The 16,338-nt window shown below is 39.0% G+C and overlaps 1 protein-coding gene across 3 annotated transcripts; it reads left to right on the forward strand.

Moving 5' to 3' along the window:
* Positions 1–422: 422 nt before the first annotated feature.
* Positions 423–16,209, forward strand: fam78ab (family with sequence similarity 78 member Ab). 3 transcript variants are annotated; one of them, XM_088070672.1, is made up of 3 exons: positions 423–1,918; positions 2,010–2,313; positions 10,291–16,209. In XM_088070672.1, the coding sequence occupies exons 2-3, from the start codon at positions 2,051–2,053 to the stop codon at positions 10,814–10,816; spliced, it is 789 nt and encodes a 262-aa protein (XP_087926798.1). In that variant the 5' UTR covers positions 423–1,918; positions 2,010–2,050; the 3' UTR covers positions 10,817–16,209. The 3 variants fall into 3 exon arrangements, with proteins under 3 accessions (XP_087926798.1, XP_087926799.1, XP_042365651.1); XM_088070673.1 differs by having other exon boundaries at positions 424–1,199; XM_042509717.2 differs by lacking the exon at positions 423–1,918 and having other exon boundaries at positions 1,927–2,313.
* The last annotated feature ends 129 nt before the right edge of the window (positions 16,210–16,338 follow it).

A 16,338-nucleotide genomic window follows, 5' to 3' on the forward strand; every position in this document is an offset into this window, starting at 1 on the left:
ATTTTAACACATGTAAACAAAATAAAACAGACAAATAACCACAAGTTATAATAATAAATTATTATTATTATTAATATTATTATTATTGCAGGGTATGTCCAAATAAATATGTCAAAGGATGTATTTCTTATATATAGTGAACTCATTTTTACATATTTCATATATTTTCCATTTCTTCAGCATATTTATTTTTATATATTTTAAAAATATTTTCCTCTATTTTATGCACTGTATATACTGTAGCATTATGCACATTTTTTCTTACATAATGTTTTTCTATTTTTATAATTTATCTATCAATATAATTTAGCCTAATGTCTCTATATAGTAGGCTCTAGTAGCAAATGTTACTTCTCCCAATTCCCCCCTGCAGTTCAGTAAAGTATGCTGAATATTAAGTCAATAAAAAATGCCATTCATTGCCACTCTTGTAGCCTGTAAGACTAATTATTAGTCTTATAATAAACGAGAAATATTATTTGCACGCGCATTTGTATAAAGGGGAAACGTCAACAGACAAAATGCCAAAAAAACACCCTCTTCACATTACACAGAGGCTCTCAGCCAAGGTGGTTTGAGGTGAACACTTGAATTATTTATCATTCAGTCTTTTGCACGCTGAAGACCGCCGCGCCTACATTTCCCAGCATGCCCGCAGCTCAGAGCGGAAGTGTCGTCTCAAAGATACTTATAAAGCTGCTTCCCAGGCAGCTGAGATAGACCAATGCGTAGCGGGGTGAACCTGCCGTGGCAGCGATGGGACGAGCACGGAGAAATGACAGCTTGTGCAGGAATTTAGGCTGAACTGCATCCCATCACTGACGGGACCGCAACTGTCGGCTCGGCCAAAGTAGCAATGTGACAGCTGATGTTTCTCCCTCCCTTGGCGATATGTTTTTTTATTTATTTTTAAATCTAAGAATGGATCCGGTGAAATGGGTGCTAAAGTTGACCCGGCGGTGTCCTTTGGATGTTGCGGTGCTCCGTCTCAAACTCGACTAGATTTCTGTGGGAAATGCTACCTCTCTCTGCGGGACGGTGGAGTCATTTGCAGTTGTAGGGTAGAAATAACGGGAGCCGGTGTGGAGGAGATAACGGAATTACCTCTCTGACCGAAGAACTGTGTGAGCCGCCGTCCACTCTGAATCTCTCCAGGATTTCACCCTGCTGAGGACACTTTCCAGTCAATTGTTTTATAGGTAGACTTGTTTGTTTTTTTTTTGCATGTTGTTTTGTCGGCTAAAGATAGACCTCAGTTCATGCAACTGCACTGCACGCGCCGTTAATCCGCACATGCATTAAAACGCTCAGCTCTTAAATCGTCAAATTATACTTTTTTATTGTGGGGAATTGAGGCTATTGCGGATTAAATGGACATAAGGCTGCTCCACATAATGTGAGCGTCACCTCCGAGCTGCCATTTGTCGTTTATAACTGCCCGCGTGCACTGTCCAGCACAACATTGTGATTCATGTCACCAACTGGATAAAGAGCATTAAGACAGCTCTGATGTTACCGGTTAATGACAGAAAGAATCACACCAAAGAGAATATGACGCCAAGATGTAACATTAGTCGTTTTTGTTAATTATTTAACCCATAATTAACCTGAGGCTTTTACGCGCACCTCTCCTCTCCAATGGATGCATGTTGCCAAAAGGTCAAGTCCTCATGAAATAAAGCGCATTTAGCAAGCAATGACTTGTAACTTGACAGCATGAAAACATCAGTGCACGGATAAAGGAAAGTTACCTGCGCTTGTTTGATGAAGTTACGTTGACGCAGCAGAAAGCATGCGCCCCAGGAGTATGAACACTTTCTAGACCTGTTTTCTCCCTCTTTTCTGGAGGTTTTGCATCACAGGTGCATGGCCTTTTTTCACGAGACATTCTGCTGTAAATAAACACTTTTTTAATCTGGTAAGCTATTTTCTTTTTTTTTTAAAAACTTGATGTGGATCGACCTGTGGTGATTTTCTTGCCTTCTCCATGCGTCTTTTTTCCTCTCCAGACCTCTGGACGTTGTTGTGGATTGTGTTGCTATTTAATGCAATGGGCTGCATTCAGAGTATCAGGTGTAAGCCCAAGAGTTTCCGAGACAGTATCATCGTCCTGGAGGTCAACACTTCCATCGACCCAAACCCCACCAGCATTGACGAGTCATCCAGCGTGGTCCTGCGCTACCGGACGCCTCATTTCCGAGCTTTTGCCCGGGTATTGGTGCCGCCAGTGGCCAGTAAAGAGACATGGACCATCGGCTGGATTCAAGCCTGTAACCACATGGAGTTCTACAATACGTATGGAAACAAAGGGATGTGAGTATCATGGGCTCTTTTTTTTTTTTTTACTGTGTTGTCAGGTTTTGACGACCATCAATGTTGAACAACACTGTTGGATTTACATAAAGACAAGGAGAAATTTGTCCTTACAAGATTTACATGAAAATATAAAACATATCTTAATACACACATACCTTTACATTCATATTCATACAGACGATATATTTAATACAACTATGAATACATTTTAAATACCATAAAAACAACAATATGGAACAGAACACCCTTTAGCTTTAACAAACTTTAGCTGCCTATTCCATTCCGGTTTAGAGAGCACGTGTTGAGATGAGATTTTGGGATTAATGAGGACTGTCTTGTTTTGTTTGACCAAAAGTCCAAAACCCAAAGGTGTTCTGTTTACTATCTGTGTTTGCTTAAAAAAAACAACTGAAATGAACCAACTATCCAAACAGTAGCTGATTAATTTTTTTTTTTTTTTTTGCCGATGAACTTTTAACACTTTTATGTATATTTGGTTAAGACTGAGCTCTATTCATTTGCTGCACCTCTTCCAAAATTCAGATTAAGTGAAGCTTGGCTACTTTGAAAATCTATTGTGTCACATTTTTGCTTGACCTCATCAGAGCTGTGGTCATGGGTTACAGGAACAAGTTAACATTTAGGGTGCAACTTCATTCCAGTGTCCATTAATTTGCCACGTATTTTACTGATAAACCAATTAGCTGTTTGGTCTAGGGTTGTAACGGTATGAGATTTTTGTGGTATGATAATCATAACAGAACATATCAGGGTTTTACAGTGTACAGTAATCCACAATTACTATTATCGTTATCAGTAAATGAAAACAAAAGATTGTGGTTTGTTGAGCAATGATTTAAAGTTAAATACTTTTTTTCCCAATAGACGTATGTGTAAAGTCTGAAAGAAAATGCACACATGCAGGTTAGCTTTTCTATCCGGTTGCCTTTTTTTTTAATCAGTACTGTAGATAAACATATATACATGCTATAACTGGTATGATAACCATCAATTTCATACAACAGTGTACCTTGAAACTGGTATATCGCTGAAACTGTAGTTTGGTCTACAGTATGTATACATTTTTTTTTTAAAAAGGTGGAGAAATGCCACGATTATCACAGTTTTATAGCCTGATGTGACATCTTCAATTGTCTTGCTTAGCCTTACCAAAAGTCCAAAACCCCAAGGTATAATCAGCCTACTATCTATTTTTGCTTGAAAAACATATAAACACTAATTTATTAAAATAGTTGCTGTTTTAATTTTTAAAAAAATGACTTTAAACACTTTTACATACTGTTTTGTTTGTATCATCCAAACTCTGATTTCAACATGCGATCATTTTATACACTTTTTCAGAAGTGCTTTCACCCGAAATAGAGAACTACATGAAGAAAAATTCAAGTCTATATGAGTGTCAACTCGAGTAGGCACTCATGGTTAAGCTCTTAAAATGGACAGAGGAGAGAAAGAGAAACGGACCAAAGGAGAACATTTATTTCAATGTCATTTTGAGAGAGTTAGAGTTCCTGTTTTTGTATTTCAAATAATTCTAAAATTATTCTTCAGTGGAAATATTTTGAAGTAGTGAAACTTGTCTATGGTTGCATCTGTGCTGCCCAGTTGAAGGCCAGTATCAGTCTGAAAATATTACACATTAGCATCAGTATTAGGTAAGATAAGTAAAAAATATTTATTGTGAAGTGAAATAAATGGACTTTGTCTGTAAGTGAACTTTAATGTCCAATCAGGTGCTCTGTTATCTACAGTATGTGGGCTTGTGGCAGGAAGCTTGCAGGCTAAAAAGTACTTCAGGACCTGACAGATATGAGAGCAGGACATTGTGATGGAAAATAACTGCGGTGACCTTTCAGATCCTGCCACTTGTCAATACACAGCTGTTTTTGCATCAGTAGTTATAAACACAACCTAATTCAGCTTTATGCAGATATGCTAATGACACAGAATGATTGTTTTGTCTCTTTTTGTTCTCTATTTTCTTAGTGTGTGTATGTCTTTGTGTGTGTGTGTGTGTGTGTGTGTGTGTGTGTGAGAGAGAGAGTGATACAGGCAACTAGCATTCATCTTATATCCTGTAGTGGGCAACCACAAGCTGACATGCACCCAGAATATGCTTTATCTATAGCTACTACATGCTGCACGTCTAAGATTAGAGACACAGTCCCCTCCCCAGCTCTTCAAACTCAGTATGGTCCAGCGTGTGTGTGTGTGTGTGTGTGTGTGAGAGAGAGAGACAGAGAGACAGTCCTCAATTACTCTTTAAAAGTCCCCTGTAGCCTTTTGTAAACTGCACTTGTGTTTACAGTAATTGCCTCTTTCATCCAGGCCTGAATATTTACTCTTTTATCTAGCCGAGTTGTTGTGCTCTTTTGTCAAGTTCTTTTCTGTTGGTGATGTACTGTTCATATAAAAGGAACATAGACACAGTCAAAAACTACCAATTTTAAATCACAAAAAGCAGAATAGCTCCCAACTTTGAAGCCTGAAACATAAAATGATATAATTAGAGACAGTTACTAACTCCCAGCAGCCCAGGAGATAATGTTGGCGTTATACATTTCAGCAAAATGCAGATACATTAAGTTTGCACATATCACGTGTCATAGAAATGTTTCTAAAGTGGCATAGTTTTGATACGAAGGGAATGGTAGATGGTGTGACACCGAGGTGAGACAGCTGTCAAACTGCCACCAAAAGCAGGTGTTTTTGAGCGAGATATCGGCAGCACTTCCAGCGATGATTGTGCCAAAAAAAAAGTTGTTTTTTTTTTTACAAAACACAACCACGTGTTAAAACAGCACTGTTTTTGACTTCAATTCTGAAACTACAAACTCTGGCACTGAAGTAGATAATTATAGGTTAAATATCATTGGTACTCAGCACCTTCACTCATGACTTGTGCTTAAGAAGTCCTAAAATTAGTCCTAAAATTTGCAGAAAATGCAGCTAGAAAAAGAAAAATTAAAGAGATAAAAAACAGACCACATCGACAAAGAGGAACAGTGACCACAAGCTGCAGCAAACCAACATGGATGTAACAGATACATGTACAGTAGCCTATATATAGCACTATCTATAGGGGTGCTTGAATGCACCCACCCACAAATCCCCTTTGTGGAGTGTTAACATTATTTTTTTCTACCCCTCTGGCTTGTGAAATAGAAAAAAAAGTACTTTATACATATAATCATAATCTAGTACTGAAGTCATTAAACTTCACAGCCACATTAAGTCCACCTATTCTCGATGTTCATTTTTGAAGCCGCTTTTAGGATGCGAGAGATGAGTGTGCTCTCACTGCTGAGACTCTCATACTAAGTAGTTTCTTTGATGGCAATAAAGCTTCAGCGTGCTGTAATTGGACAGAACAGCTGAGGACGGTAATGTGGATGATTTCTCCGTTGGCTTTGGTTGGTGTGCTTTGGATTCTGGACACATTCATCGCTTCTCCTCCATGTTTGTTGAAGCTGTCTTTTAGAATGGCTTCACCGAGATACAGTTTTGTAAGTTTGAGCACATACCCATGTGTGATTACATTTTTTGCGGGCCTAAAAAAATAAGGTGCTAAAATAGGAACTGTGTAAGATGAGAAACTAAAAAAGAAATTAGTATTTATCTGTTGGCAAAGCTGAACACAGTTTGTTACCAGCATTTATGGCTATAATATTTCTCAAAATGAAGCACACAAGACTCTTTGTTAACGGAATACTTCACCACCCAAAATGACCATTTATATAACAATTACTCACCCTGTGATGTGATGAATTTGTGAAGAAAACCTTTTTTCCTAAATGCCACTGGTGAACAAACAATCCAAAATTAGGGGTCCGCATTTTACAATAGCAAAACTATATGAAAACATCTGTTACACGCCACTGCCTTGAATAGATGTTTACATATACTTTTGCTGTTAGACCCCGTTTACGCCAAGTCATAAAGAATTTTCTCCGTTTTCGGATTATTCGTTCACCGAGGGCATTAGGGTTAGTTTTCTGCGTGAATTTAATATAACACAGGCTGAGTAACTAATATACAAATGTTGATTTGGGGGGTGAAGTATTTCTTTAATATTCTCGGTAGAGCAGTGCTGTAGTCTGCACATGCAGGTGGTGAGGCTTGAACATGCTGTAATTGATGAATTAATTGCATTGGCAGTCTATTTCTTCCCTTCTACTCTAAAAATTAGATCCAATCTTCACCACCTGTGAAAGATAGCTGCATTTATTATGTCTTATGAGCAGAATTCTGATAATCATAACCATTTGCCCGTGACATGCAAATGAATGTGGCAGCAAAGCTGCAGAAACAGGAAATGGGCTGTGTTTCTGTGTTGCTCAGCAGATGCACGATTTCCTTTATAAAACTTTTTGCAAACCTATTATAATCCTAGTGTGTTATCAGATCAAAGCTTTGAACTATTTTACATATCACCATCTAGTCTAGTCCAGGAAATTTCAGCCCGTGAAATCAATTTCCATTTGGATTTGGATTTTGTAATAAACACATGCATCTTGTATGTCACAATATGATATCTTTTGGCGGCCATGCAAGAAGGTTTATTTACTCTATAACATGCTGTGGTGAACTGGTGAATTTGGCTTAAAATGGTATTGGTTCAGTCAAACTTTTGCTAAAGAGCTTTTAAATTTGATGTGTAGAGCAAAGGGCTAATAATCACTGGAAATTTAAAGGCCACAGGTGAACAGGAAACTGCAACCTTTTACTACAGCTGTGGTAACCATTTCCGCTTTATATTATGCAATACACTTCGCGCCATTTTAACAATGTATCTATTACTTTCAATAAAGTATTTACTTCTAATGCAATATAGGTGTCGCTAACTTTGAAGTCTTATTAGTTGTGTGTTCAATATCTATTTCAGTCATTTATCCATTACATTTTACTACCTGTTTAGACTTCTCTGCTCACTTGCTGACTAATTTGCATGCACTTTCAGTCACAGTCTGTGGTTACTAGATGTTATAACTCACTTAGTATATGGATATAAATATCTTTTAGTCCAATCATAATCTGCAATCTTCCAATGTACACCATTGCATCTGCAAAAGTAACATATGAGCAACAAGTACCCCTGGTCTGGAATCACTGTGCTACAGTTCATGCAACATTTACTACAAATGACATGCGCAGGAGTCACAATGTGTGGACAGTTGAGCATTTTTTTGAGTGAATGGTTTTTTACATCCCTGCAGACCTGCCACAAACACACACCACTGTATTGCAGCCTATTTAGCTGTGACAAAGCGGGCAGTGAAGACACAAACAGGAAGTGAGACGTATGTCTGCAACGCTTTCCCAACTCATGATCAAAGTTCCTCAGCGGAGAGACGACGACACTTTGTACCTGTGTGCATTCAACTCTGCTTGATGTGCCATCGCTGCTTGCTGCTACAGTATGTTCTTGCTTTTGATGTACATTATAAAATACTTTTTCAGCACTGTCTTTCACAGCAGTTCATGTACAGGACCAGATTTCAGTTTGCCTGTTAACCCTTTGACATTTGGGCAAACTGGCTTGATTTCTCTCAGAAACATGGGAAGGTGGCAACGAGCAACAAAAGAGGAAATGATCAAAAAAATTGATTAGTAAAAATTACAAGAGATTAGTAAAAATTAAAGATTATTAAAGAAAGACAAAGAAAAAGGGAAATATACATGAGGAAATGACCTGGAATAAGTTCCAAAAACACAATAATTCTGTGACATAATTTTAAATATGTCATTGGATATGGAAGAAAGCAATAAGCAACAAATAAGAAATTACCCCCAAATAGGAAGAGATGAGTAAAAACTGCAAGAAAAACAGAAAGAAAAGAAAATAAGAAAATGAAAAAAAAAAATCCACAAGGAAATGACCTGTAAAAGGTACCTAAAATATAAGAATTATGTAACATAATTTGAAATATGTTGGATAAATATATTAATATATTGGATATAAATATAGTGTTTCCCTAGCTTATATATTTTTTTCCCTAGACATGTTCCCCTTTAAAAAAATAAATAAATCTAAATCTATTAATTTCTTGCAATTTGTGGAACATTTCTTACCAAGTTTCTCATTGCCTTTTTCCCCCATGTTTTTGAAAGAAATCACACCAATGTGCTGAGGGTTCAAAGGTTTAAATTCTTGTGAAAGGCATTTCAAATGGTTAAACAAGCCAGCCTTTAGGCAATTTAGCGTATTGTTTTCAATAGAGGTACCCCTGATGAAGGAAAATGTTATGCACATTAAATGTTTTAATAAAGTTCAGCTGCACATGTGCTTGTGAGGCTATTTTATCTGTACAATTAAAAGGGAGGAAATTTACATCAAGCCCTGCGCTAATAAATAACAGATGTAAGACATTTCCCCCTGCAAATCAGATGCAGATATTCACCGTTAAAATACTCTCTGACAAAACAGAGAATTCCTGCAAATTGTTTCGGAGGCATCAGTTGAGAGGATTAAGTGATTTTTCAGAACAGAAATGTACACACACACACACACACACATGCGTGCACACATACAAGGGCCAGCTATTATCATGCCTGACATGCTAATCTCACCCCCTGGGTGAATACATAAATCAGAATGCGAGGCCAGGCCAAGCAGGCAGTAAGTCATGTGGCCGGTGATCACACTGTTATCTCCTCTGTCCTGCTGATCCTCGGCTTCAGGGAATGAAAGGTAATCTTTTTCCTGCGGTGGGCAGAAAATCCATAGGTGGACAGACCAGAGGTGCCAGGTCACTTAAGCCGTTCAATGTCGCCTACTCTGGCACAGTATTTTGTCTTTGTGTTGTATTTTTTTTCCTCTGCAGTTTGAAAATTGGCGGAAAGATCCAGCTGTGAGGCTTTGAGTCAACTCCTTGTGCCTGTCATGTCATGTGTTGCTGGATGCACGATGATATGAAGAGGGAGACTCGTCACACTATTGAGATGCAAATTCTCAGCTATTTATACAGAGAGGATTAGACAGGGGAGAAGCCTTTGGTTTGCTTTAGCGTGCTAGAGATGAACTTAAAGGATAAATCTGGTTATTACAACTTGGGGCTTATATTTGTAGTTTTTGGCCATGATTTAAATCTTTCCAGTCAAGAAACAGCTTATTTGAAGGATAAAACAAAACAGTACAATTATTACCCAAACTGCCATCTATCTCTGGTTCAACTTTAACCTGCTATACATGTGCATACATACATACATAGTGTTTTAAATTAAAACTGGCTTGATTTTTGTTGTTTCCTCATGTTTCACACAATTATGGTATTATAAGCCATAAAAATCATCAAAAGTTAAAACTTTGGTCAAAACAGCAAAGTTGCAATAAGCTCCAAATATCATTCAATCTCAACAGCCACTTAAAGGTACAGTAGGTATTTATTAGTAGAGTCATTTCTTTTTAATTATTGTGACTATATCCTGACAGTAGTATATGAGGAAGATAATCTGTGAAAAAATATGTTCCTCTGTCTCCACACAGTGCTCCTAATGGCATTTCTAAGAATCACAAAAACAACCAATCAGAGCTGAGAAGTCACTAACGATCAGATTCTGTTAATGCATATCCTAATTCTTACCTCACATGTTTTCAGAAACACATTTTAGTGTACTGTTGAGCTGTAAAATGAGAAAGTTTGCTCCGGCTGGTGGGCAGTGTGTCATTTCAGCTCACAAACTTTGATTGACAGCTGCTTTTTCTGAAAATGGGTTGTGATTGGCCAAAATCTCCCTTCAAGAGCTAGATTTTCTAAAACTTAAAAACAGAGCAGAGCAGAAGTGCATAAGAGCAGCACTCTCTTAGACCACTCGAATAGCAATTAGTTTAAATTTTATTATGGTAGGCCCATTTTTGCCCCATAATACCAAAAAAAAAAAAAAAAAAAGTGTCTAACTTTATGAGCTTAATTTCTGGCTAAATCCTCATCTGTGACTCCTTTCAACTTCCAGGTCGAGTTGGGAGCTCCCTGATCTGCGTGATGGCAAAATCCAAGCCATCAGCGACTCGGATGGGGTGAACTACCCGTGGTATGGCAACACTACGGAGACCTGCACTGTGGTAGGCCCAACCAAGAAGGACAGCAAGTTCACTGTTAGTATGAATGACAATTTCTACCCCAGCGTGACCTGGGGTGTGCCCGTCAGTGACAGCAACGTGCCTCAGCTTAGCAGCATCCATCGCGACCAGAGCTTTACGACCTGGTTGGTGGCCATTAACCAGGCCACCTCAGAGACACTCGTCCTGCAGACTATCCGCTGGAGGATGCGGCTTCACATCCAAGTGGACCCGGAGAAGCCTCTGGGTCACAGGGCCGTTCTGAACGAGCCCGTGGCCCAGGAACAGCCCCAGGTCATGGGCAAGAATGAGTCCATCCCCTCTAACGCCATGGTCAAGCCCAACGCCAATGACGCCCAGGTGCTGATGTGGCGGCCAAAGAATGGTGACCCCGTGGTTGTCATCCCACCCAAATACTGACCTGTTTCACTGACCAGACTGGCCTTGGATACCTTAACAGTATCATCTCTTATTTTTTTCTGTTTCTTTTTGTTCCCGCTCATCACCAGCTCTCACTGCTTGAACCCTTTCTCTTCTTTTTTTGCCTATATATTCTTCTCTGTTAGTTTTGAAAAAGGACTGACAGAGAGAAAAACAGGCAAACGAAACCAGCTCTGAGGAAAAGACCAGCTGTTGCTCTGTGGTGGGGAGCGTTAACACACTTTCAAAACTGGAGCGAACAAACTGCAACCATTCTACCTTCAATCTGGGTCGGGTCGCACTGTGCTAAATGAAATCATCACAAAAATGATTTTTTTTTTTTTTTTCTAATTTCAGTTTTGTATTTTGGCTATTTGGGCCAAGTGATACGGGGTTTGTGAGTGTGGATTGAAGTATTTTACCATGTCTGTGCACAGACTACACACATGGATATGCACAAAACCTTGTGTATGAATACCAGTTGTGTTTTTATTTATGGGCTGGGAGAGAGTGCATTTAATTTTGTTTGTTGTTGCATCGAGTGACATACTAGATTTTAGTACTTTTTTAAAAAACATGCAAGACATTCAATCCATGCTGCCTTAAGTTTACATCGCTTTCCACTGCAAACTTTTTAGCCTTAAACAAAGTGCAATGCAGTATTTTGCTCATTTGTCCCGTCTGTTTCAAACTGTTGGTGCTGGCATGTGTGGGTTTAGGACAGGAGAGATACCACAGAAGACTTTTGTGTTCAGTTGCATTTACCTGACAAATGTATTGTCTCAAAGTACAACCAGCATTATGCGTAGACAGTTATACAACCAAGCTAACTAGTTTCAAGTGCATTATGCAACAGAACAGATGCTCTGTACTGATGCAGAGGATACCAGTGAAGCCAACACTTGTCAGCAGCACTCAACAAAATAACGTGCAATAACAACTTGAGCAAAAAGTACTCAAAAGCACTCCTCAACTAACCTCATTCACTTTATTCTGTTTATAGCCAGTCGTAGCTTTCAACCTCAAAACACCAGTTTTTTTGTTCTCTCTATCACTCCATCTCAGGGCCCCTTTTCCACTTCCTTCCCCTCTTTTATCCATCCTGTCTGGCCTTCTCTTCCTCGCAACAGTGAAGTGTTTGCATTGCTCACATTGAACAATCAATACTTTGATTAATACGCAGCCCCAGACAGGGGAAATACCTTTTATTAACTGGAGAGTAAAAACAGCAGGATATCTGCTGTGCTGTCAGTCTTGACAATCTTAATCACATTGTGTTTATTATTGTTGCCTTCCTATAAATCAATCGCATTTCTTTTGTTTCTATAATATTAAATTCCAAACATGTCTTTCATGTTAAGTGTTTTCTCTTTATCAATTATTTGTACTCTTCATCTACACCAGTGTTTCTCCTCCTTTCCTCCCCCTCACTCTTCTTTCTTTCGTGTTTATCTGTTGTCGAGGCTGAAAAGCAGAGCAGGAGGCATGCAAGTTTGATCCTGACTGCACGGTTGGCATATAGATGACCCACTTCTCTGCCCTGCCAGTTGTAGCTCTCACTGCAGAAATGTGGGGTTTGTCTCCCGTCTATTTCACCGCCAGCAAATGTAAGACACAAACACACGCATACACAAACAGCTCTGGTCAGCTAAATACCAGCATTAAATAGATGATGCCAGTTTAGCTGTTAATCTTTGAAAGGGGGTGAGTGGAAACTCTTAAAAGCAGAGAGAGAGGCTGAATTTGGCATCATGGGAAGCCCAAATTAGGATAAAAAGTTAATTATGTACACATTTTTTAAATATCTGTTAATGAGCTCTGTAAGAGTTAGCTCTGTTGATGGCCATTTCTTCACTTCTAGATGTTGCAAGCTTAGTACGCCTTCCAAGTTCCTGTGTTTTGCCTCCAACCAAAGAAATAATTTGCATGCAAGTCTGATCTGCGTCTGTATTTTACAAAGATCAATAAGCTGTTGCTGTTTCAGTGTATAATGATGTGTTCACGTGGAATCAGGCAGACAGACAACACCTTGTAGACAGCATGGGAAAAACCAACAAACAGTACAACAGTTCGTCAGAACGGTGAACAAAACATGCGTGCCGATGTGCTGTTGCATATTTGACAGCAACCTGGCAGAGCTTCTGCAGCTCGCACACTTGTGATGTTCACATTTGCAGCGTATTTGTTGTGATGCTGCTGTAGAGCTTCCTGCTGCTGAATTTCTACAATTATAAGCACATTTTCCACTCATATATGCCGTACAAGCTCCTGCATTGTCAGCAACACGGTCCTACAAATATTTTGCGGTAAAATGCCTTGTGTCAACAACTGAGGGGATTCTGTTGACAGAAACATTGTCAAAGGGCTTTTATTTTGAAACGGAAACAGGAAAGTAATACAGATATATCTGTATTAACTGATGTTTGTGACAGATAGAGAAATTGAAACTGCAGTAAAAGGTGGCATAATGTCAATACAGTTATCAATTACAATCCAGTGTCCAAGTGGTCATCTATCAAACTTGTTTCAAGCCACAGTTCTTGTGATTTATTGGATATCCTCTTCATTTAAAACGTAATCATTTTGTGATGTTACACAGTAGCAGGCCTACTTTGATTTAGCTTATATTTCTACCAAGACTGTAAAGGAACAGTTTGTCATTTTGGGAACTGTGCTTATTTGCTTCCTTGCAAAGAATTAAATGAAGAGATGGACACCACTCTCATGTCATGGCAAAAAACACTGATGTTTGAGACACAAGTTATGCAGGCAGAGAGGGATCACTACAGACCATGTACATAGGCTAATGAGTTTCATGGTTTTGTCTCATTTCGAATTGCCACAATTTTAAAATGTTACAACTGCCCCTGGTCTCCCCTACGCTAAATCTGAAGCTACAATGTACAGTTAGCCCAGCTTAGCAAGACTGGAAAGAGCCTGGCATTGTCCAAAGGTAACAAAAAAAAAAACCCACCAGCACTTCTAAAACTCACCAATTAACTTGTTTTATCTCATTTGTTTGATCCAAACAAAAACCAAAGTGTAAAAACTACGAGTTGTGGCTTTACAGGGGTTGTTTCCAGTCTTTATGCTAAGCTAAGCTAACTGTCTCCTGGCTGCAGCTTCAGATTTAGCAAACAGATATGAGAGTGATATCAATCTTGTCATCAAACTCTCAGAAAGAAAGCAAGTATTTTCCAAAGTATCTTAATTCTTTTTTTTTTACTAATAAGCAAAATGGTTTATAATCACAAGCTTACACGCTGTGGAGAATTAGCTAGTTAAAAGGCTCTGCAGAGCACCATGTGGATCAATGCAGTAAATGATATCTAGCTGAACCAGGGCTTAAACGTCAATTCGTGATGTCCACTTTTTTGCCACCAGCTGAACTGCTTTATAAGTCCATTTTAAGCCTGCACATGGCTACATACAGACCCTCCTGCTTGGCTTGGCTCATGTGTAACTGCGACAGCCTCTGCTGCAGGCTGGGTCGCAGGGCACTATGAGTGAAGGGAGACGAGAAGCAAAAGGCTACTGGGGGACTGCTGTCAGAATTAGATCTGCTGTGACACACTTACATGCCCTAGATGGACTGAACTGTGCCGAGTCGCACCATGCAACGCAAGGGCCAGCTAGTCATGGGTGAGGTTTAAGTGAGGTCAAATAGCAAAGGTCAGGGTCAAAGTGTTTGTGTGAGAGGAGCCGTCAAAGTCCTGCAGACAGCTGAGTGGCCATGAGGGAATGAATATGAAGTGTGACAACAAATTCAATCCATTCAGACATTAATGCCATCTTAAAATAACAGTGACATTTACCAAGCATTACTTGGATGTCAACCACAAGTTATTTTAATTTGTGGTTTGGTCTGAAGGCCGCAGAGAAAGCTGCGGCCCACATTATGACCTCTGTGACCTTTCACCTGAAATAGTAGTATTTGTATCAACCTGGTAATGTGTTACGGTGACCTGTGGACACCTGTGGATAGTACTCAAGCTGGACTTCATGTAATGTAATTGTAATTTGAACCACAGAGTTTCCACTCATTACATGTATGTGTGTGTGCATTCGTGTGAGCGTGTGTGTGTGTGTGTTAAATCCCATTTGAGGGATTTAGGCAGGATGAGGAGTTTCACTGATGTGCTTCTGCTGTTGTTGAGTCATGATTCTTTCTCTCTCTCTGGCTCTCTCACACAAACACAGGGCAGGGAAGGTTACGTCCTTGTCATAAAACAGGGACAGAGCTTGCCCCCCTCCACTCTCTCTCTCTCTCTCACACACACAAACACACATAAACACCCTGAGGGGAAAGGAGCAGGCCTGGTGTGGTATCTGATTGTCACAGCAGTGTCACATTGGCAGTGAGAACTAATTTATTAGCCCTGCACGTGGACCGTCTGAAGACATGCACATGCTACAAAGCCATACACACAAAACACACCTGTTTGCTAGTAAACAGAAAGTGATGCGTGTATCTTTAATTGTTGTTGAACTAGAGTAGGAAATATAAATAGAAGTATTGAGGTCATTGAACGGGTGCCTGTCAACTATTAAAAGCATTTCATGTTATTTTGTAGACTATGGGTACTAATAGAGTGCCCCAGGGGTGATATTCTTCTGAAGCGTCGCCCTGGTTCCCTCGTCAAAATTTTATTATTTTTTAAATGGATTTTGGATTATGCCAGAAAACAAACTCTGTGGCAAACAAATTTTTATGATACTTACAGGTTTTGTTCAGCAATATAATCTTCACAAATGAACACCATTTTCAGAATTTTTTAAAACTTAAATGCATTAGCAAGAAGTAAAAAGCTAATGTTATGTTATGAAGTACCTACCCTATGGATGCATGACATAATGTCTTTAAGACACAAGAAAGCTTCAAAATTCATTGGGGTATTTACTGACATATTTTATTGTAGAAAAAAAGGTGAAAGTCCTTTTTAACTTGCGTTAATCACAGACATTATTTCAGGCATCTAAAAAACCCACTGACTTTGAGACGAGGGAACTGGGATTACAAAAATGCTAACTGATTTCCCAGTTTAGCGCTCAATTAAGACTCCTGGGGTACTCTATAGTCTTCTCAGTGTCTCTTATTTTGTTAAAAATGTGTTAATGATGTGTATTTATCTTCACACAAGAGAAGAACTTCAAAAATGCTTTATGTGCTTCCTTAACTAAGCCACAGAAAAACAAAAATCGCACATTGTTTATTGTATGGAAGGCAAAAGGTGCCAAAATTGGACAAAGCCAAAACTATGCAGTAGAACGTTATTAATAACTCATGAAATCTAAAACCTCCTGGCACTTAATAACAGGCCTGTTTTCAGATGTTTTTGTTAATTTACAGCAAAAAAAAACAACATAATAAATGCAAAATGTAGCATCCTGGACGTTTCTGTAGTGTTGTAGTGTTTTCTCCTTGTAGGGCTGTGCCAAGTGGAAAAGAGCCTCCTCTCCTAAACCCACACAACTACAGCTCTTCTGAGGGCTGCTACCTTTGCTTCAGACCTTTATGTAGT

The sequence above is a fragment of the Plectropomus leopardus genome, chromosome 20, assembly GCF_026936395.1.
Source record: "Plectropomus leopardus strain MGB_pleo_1.0 chromosome 20, ASM2693639v1, whole genome shotgun sequence".
Classification (NCBI taxonomy): Eukaryota; Metazoa; Chordata; class Actinopteri; order Perciformes; family Serranidae; genus Plectropomus; species Plectropomus leopardus.